This window comes from Rhinopithecus bieti, unplaced genomic scaffold, assembly GCF_001698545.2.
Source record: "Rhinopithecus bieti isolate Rb0 unplaced genomic scaffold, ASM169854v2 scaffold_61987, whole genome shotgun sequence".
NCBI lineage: Eukaryota > Metazoa > Chordata > Mammalia > Primates > Cercopithecidae > Rhinopithecus > Rhinopithecus bieti.
The window spans coordinates 72,981-78,980 of NW_016823795.1; the positions used below are offsets into that span (position 1 = coordinate 72,981).

Consider the following 6,000-nt stretch of genomic DNA (forward strand, 5'->3'; position numbering starts at 1 on the left):
TTCAGTGGTGAAGTGGGGTAGAGTTAGGACAAGACTCTGACCCTCTCCAACCAGAGCCTCTGTGCTGGTTGGAAGTTTAACTTCCTCTCTTAGACTCTTGGTCATATGGGGATAAGCAGACCATTCATTTGTTTGGGAGCCCTTAAAAGGCAGGACTCTAGTGCTAAACCTGCTGTGTCCTGCCCTGCATGGCACCCCATGTGAATGGATGCATTAATAAAGGTTCCTCACTCCCCCTGACAGAAGAGGGTGAGACTGCATGGCCCAATGGAGGAAGCACATGGAAGAGAAATGGGGAAGGTGAGGACTGGCCCCAGCTCTGCCCTCTTTAACCAGGTAGCCCTGGACATTCCTAACAACCTCTCATTCTTCTTGATTCTTCATTTGCAAAGTGGGTGTCATATCATTTGGGATATTATATACAAGAACATAAAATCAAACAAAACACGTGAAAACACTTTGGAAAGCTTCAACTGCCCCATGACATCTGGCATTGCACTTTTTAGAAAAGGGAGTGGGCAGTGGGTTGAGAGACCCTGAATCTTTTTCTAGACCACTTGGTGATGGGAGCTGAGCAAGGACTTGAACAGTTGGGTGGTACCCATGTAGAGTCCCCAAGAGGCCTTTGAGTTTGGAGCCAGTGCTGCTTGCTTCTTGGGGGCTCAGAGATGACGAAGCAAACACTTGCCTGTAGCAGTTTAGAGTCAGTGCACAGAGAGACTTTAGGACTCAAGGCTCTACTAGTTTCAGGCATAAAACTAGGACTAGATATAAGATGTATGTTGTAACCAATAAAATCACTTTCAGCTCTCATTTTTTCCCCTGCAGTGGAGCTCTTTGTGCTTTAACAGGACCCTTAGAAAGGGCCCCTAAAACTTGGGCTGTGGTTTGAAGACATTGTTCTTTTGGGGACAAGACAGAGGAAGTAAAAAGCAGAATTCTCTCTAAATTAGAATTGTATTCTGAGCGTGGGTTTGGGGGACTTACAGGAAGATTTGGGGTGAGTATAAAAGCCTGCTTCCATGGGGAGGTGTATATTTTGGGTCAGAAATGCTCCTGTTTGCATCTTTCATGCTGACATTCTCAGGTAGCACCAAAAGCCATTCCTTCCAGATCTTTTTTTTTTGAATTATACTTTAAGTTCTAGGGTACATGTCCACAACGTGCAGGTTTGTTACATATGTATACTGATGTGCTGCACCCATCAACTCGTCAGCACCTATCAACTCGTCATTTACATCAGTTATAACTCCCAATGCCATCCCTCCCCTCTTCCCCCTCCCCATAATAGGCCCCGGTGTGTGATGTTTCCCTTCCCATGTCCAAGTGATCTCATTGTTCAATTCCCACCTATAAGTGAGAACATGCGGTGTTTGGTTTTCTGTTCTTGTGAAAGTTTGCTGAGAATGATGGTTTCCAAGGAGGAGCTGGTACCATTCCTTCCTTCCAGATCTTAGATGACAGCAGAAATAGTTTCAGGTATTTTGCAAATGGAATGTATTTGTTTCCTAGGGCAGCCTTAACAAATTACCACCCAGGGGGTGGCTTAAAACAATAGGAATTTATTCTCTTAAAGTTCTGAAGGCTAGAAGTCTGAAGACAGATGGGCCATGTTCCCTCCAAAGGTTCTAAGGAAGAATCCTTACTCACCTCTTCCCAGCTAATGGTGGCTCCTGACAGCCCTTGAGGTTCCTCGGCTGATAGCTGTGTCCCTCCAATTGCAGCCTCTGTTTTCACATGGTCTTCACTGTGTGACTTTTTTTTCTATCTCATAAAGATGACATCATCTTTTCTAATTACACCTGCAAAGACCCTATTTCTAAATAAGGTCATCTTCTGAGGTTCCAGGTGGATGTGAATTTTGGGGGTCACTATTCAACACACAACATGGAGAAATCAAGAGAGAAAGGTCTGTTCAAAGTGTCCCTAATGCAAATAGGAGTGTGAACACAGAACTGGGTGAGGGAGCTGTCCCTATTCACAGTTGGGCCTGTAGTCAGAGTTTCTGGAAGGTTTGGGGCATGTGCCCATTCATTCGAAAACTGTGCAGCTTTTCCCAGTGCCCAGATGCTCTCTGAGATGGGTTAACCCAAATCTGTCCTCCGAGTCTCTGAGTATGACTTGCTAGGATTCATGATCTCTTTATTGCCCCTGAACATTGAGTTTTCATTTGGGTGAATTTGCTACTGCTCAGAACGGACTTGAAAACTGCCAGGCCAGCACCTGTTCCTCAGTCTGCCCAACTGACACTGGTTTCACACTGATCAACCTGTATCAGCAGTGGCCCCCTTGGTTACGTCCATGCAACTCCTTTTGTTAGAGTGAGAGACCACAAGCAGCAAACACAGTCCTGCAAGTCACATAAGGGCCACATCACCAATAGAGTAGATGGGCTAAATGGCTTCATGCCACACCATGTGTTTTGGGGAGCTACAGTTGGATGAATCCCACACAGGCGGGATCCTGACCAGCCCTGAGCCTCGATCTCCCCTCCCCCTGCTGTCTGTCTCACTTTCTGGCTTCCCCCGTGCAGGCCTTTCTGTGCCTCACACCTGCCAAGCTTATTTCCTGCTTCTGGCATCTGCAGCATAATTTCCGTCTCTGGAAATTTCTTCCCGGACCTTTCCATATTTGGCTCCTGGTCATTCAGTTCTCTCAGCTTAAAAGATACCTCGTCAGAGAGCCTTCCTTGATCACTTCCCTCTCTACTGCCAATTCTGTTTCTTCCTATCAGCTGTTTCATTTTCTTCACACAGTCTGTCATTTTCTGATGCTTTTCTTATCTATTTGTTAATTATCTCTTCTGCCCTTACCCTTGATTTTAACTTCTGTGATGTCAGGGACCTTCTCTTCTTTCTCAGTCCTGTACTAGAGAGGCAGAGATGGTGCCAGGTACATCGTGGGTATCTAGTCAATATTTTTTGGGCCTCTTCAGTAACCCAACACTTTGTTTTTACCCGTTCAAGTCACAGAGGGACAACACAGCGTGCTGGATGGAACACTAACCAGTCAAAGACTCGGGAGACCTGGGTCCAATGTGGGTTGTCCCTCACTCATCACGCAAGGTAAAGTACATCTTTCAAACACTGTGACTGGGTCTCGGTCTCCTGGACTGTATGCTAGGGGGAGATTCCTATCCAGTTCACAGAGTTCTTATGCAGATCAAGTTATGTTAATACGATAATGTAGTACACATGCAAGGTAGTGAGGTCTCAACCATTTAAGAACTTTCAGAAATAAGAGGAGCAAATGCAGGGAAGAGAAAGTCCTAGAGAAAACCAGCCTCTCCTAATGCTAAGCTCTGAGGGGGCAGCCCTGGGGACTCATTAGCTAATACATGTTGACATTTCAATCATTTCTTCATCTTCCAGGAAGGTTTTTTTTTTTCAGGCCATAGTACAGCATGGTTATTTTTAGCAAAATAATGATTTCAGACAAGTGAAATAACTTTTAATCTCCTGGTTATAAATTCTGTGGACCCAAAGAAGGAAGCATGAGATGCTTTATGGAGTGTTTCTATAGTTTCCCACCTCTTGAGATGGGTCCACCCTGCTTCCCTGCTGGTGTTCAGGCTGCATGGAATCCCGGTGGTCTAGACTTAGGGCAGGCCCAAGCAGGACTGACCTTGCTGTAGTCCTTGGTGAGGCTCTGCACAGTGAGCTTCCACGGATCGTTGCTTCATGGTCCTGTGGTTGGGGGAATAGGGAGGGGCAATAGGGTGGAAGGTTGGGGCAGCGCCTTTTGGGCTGAACTTGCCTATGCCTAGTGGTGGTAGGGATAGGGTTCAGTGTTCACAGAAACAGCTTCACTTCTAGCATGTTCTCTGTTTGTAGCTGCCCTCCTTTCTGGACTTCTTGGTGGTTTCCTCCGGCTCTGCCTCTCCTGAAGCCTCCATCCAAGCTAGTACTCCACTAAGTTCTGATGTTTGCCCATGTGTATTGCATTATCTTACTGATATAACTAGATCCTTCTCTTTCCCTCTGGTGCTGCATCTCCTGCAAGACCTCCAATTTTCTACCCCAGAGCCTCACCCTTGCCCCACTTTTTCAGGCAGGGCCCGGCCCCAGGCAGCGTAGAGGCAATCTGGCTTTCAAGGACCTCAGTTATGCGGCTTAGGGAAGAATGATGGCTCTTGCTTTGTTTCCACTGCTTTGCTGCCAACTTTTCTTACATTTTCTGTGATCACTTAAACCTCCATCTCAAAAGACTGGTGAGAAAAAAAGCAGGGGAGATGCCTGATGAGGGAGGGTGAAATACAAAAATAGGGGTGGCTCTGAATATAAGTCTGCAGATTGGACAACTTTGATGAAATGGGCCAATTCCTTGAAATCACAAACTATCAAAGCTCATGTCATAGGAAATAGATAACTGGAATAGTCCTAAATCTATTAAATAAATTGAATTTGTAGTTTAAACCTTCATAGAGAAAACTCAAGTTTTAGAAAAAAATTTAAGTGAAAACCTCTGTGATCTTAGAAGTTCTTAGATCCAAAGAGTTCATAGGTTGAATACCAAAATATGATCCATAAAAGAAAACCTGATAAATGGGATAAACTGTGTTAAAATGAAAAACTTTTGCTCTGAGAAGCATACTGTCAAAAATGAAATGACAAGTCACAGTATGGAAGACAATATTTGCAAATTACATATTTGACAAGGGACTCGTATCCAAAATATATAAAGAATGCTCAAAGATCATCAATAACAAAATAACCAGCTATTTTTGTTTTAAAAGAGAAAATGATTTGGACACACATTTCATCAAAAAAGATGTGCAGATGACAGCTAAGTCCATGAAAAATGCTCAGCATCATTAGTCCCTGGAGGAATGCAAATTACAGCTGCAGCGATGCCTCGACACACCTACTGAAATGACTCAAAACCAAAACCAGGCCAAAAGAAACCCAAAAACTAAACTGACAGTACTGAGTTCTGGCTAGGGTGTGGAGTAATTGGAACACTCATGTTGCTCGTGGGAATGCAAACTAGTGCAGCCACTTTGGAAAACAGTTTTGTCAGTTTCTTAGAAATTAAATTGACACTTACCACATGGACCAGCAATCCCCTTCTTATTTGTCCAAGGAAATCGAAGACTTATGTTTAGATAAAAGCCATTGTGTAGATGTTTATAGAAGCTTTATTCATAATTGTCAAAATCTGGAAACAACCCTAAGGTCCTTTAACAGGTAGATAAATAAACCGTAGTTGGTTTATACAATGAAATACTACTCGGCAGTAAAAAGGAATAAACCATTGATATAGGCAACATGTGGCTTAAACTGTTAAAACATACATAAACATAGGTATTTACATATGTTTACAAAAGAAAGCAGACTCAGAAGCCTACATACTGCGTGATTCCATTTATGTGACTTTCTGGAGAAGGCAAAACTAGAGGGATGGAGAACAGATTAGTGGTTGCTGGGCAGGGGGACAGGGGTGAGACATGGCGGGGGGGGTGTTGCAGGAGGGAATTTTGGGGGTGATAGAACTGTTCTGTGTCTTGATTTTGGAGGTGATCGCATAACTGCATTTGTCGAAATTCACAGAACTTTTCACCAAAAAGAGTGAATTTTACTGCATTAAATGTAAAAATGATTTCTAAAACAGGGGTGAGATATGAAATGATCTTATCGTTGGTTTAGCAGTTAAAGTTCACCTACAGTTCAGCAGTTAAACCTGTACTGTCAAGATGGCCGAATAGGAACAGCTCCAGTCTCCAACTCCCGGCGCGAGCGACACAGAAGACCGGTGATTTCTGCATTTTCAACTGAGGTACTGGGGTCATCTCACTAGGGAGTGCCGGACAATTGGTGCTGGTCAGCTGCTGCAGCCCGACCAGCGAGAGCTGAAGCAGGGCGAGGCATCGCCTCACCTGGGAAGCGCAAGGGGGAAGGGAATCCCTTTTCCTAGCCAGGTGAACTGAGACACACAACACCTGGAAAATCGGGTAACTCCCACCTCAATACTGCGCTTTAAGCAAACGGGCACACCAGGAGA

At 44.4% G+C, this 6,000-nt stretch overlaps 1 protein-coding gene across 3 annotated transcripts in view; it reads left to right on the forward strand.

Moving 5' to 3' along the window:
- Positions 1 to 6,000, forward strand: part of LOC108521848 (protein cornichon homolog 3) — a 141,598-nt gene that overhangs the window by 61,693 nt on the left and 73,905 nt on the right. The window contains exon 1 of one of the 3 annotated variants that reach the window (XM_017861834.1): positions 2,996 to 3,065. The exons of the other annotated variants lie outside the window; for them this stretch is intronic. Coding sequence (XP_017717323.1) covers positions 3,036 to 3,065 — 30 coding nt within the window. The 5' untranslated portion in view covers positions 2,996 to 3,035. Of the gene's footprint in view, positions 1 to 2,995; positions 3,066 to 6,000 lie in introns of those variants that run through there. 3 annotated transcript variants of the gene reach the window in all.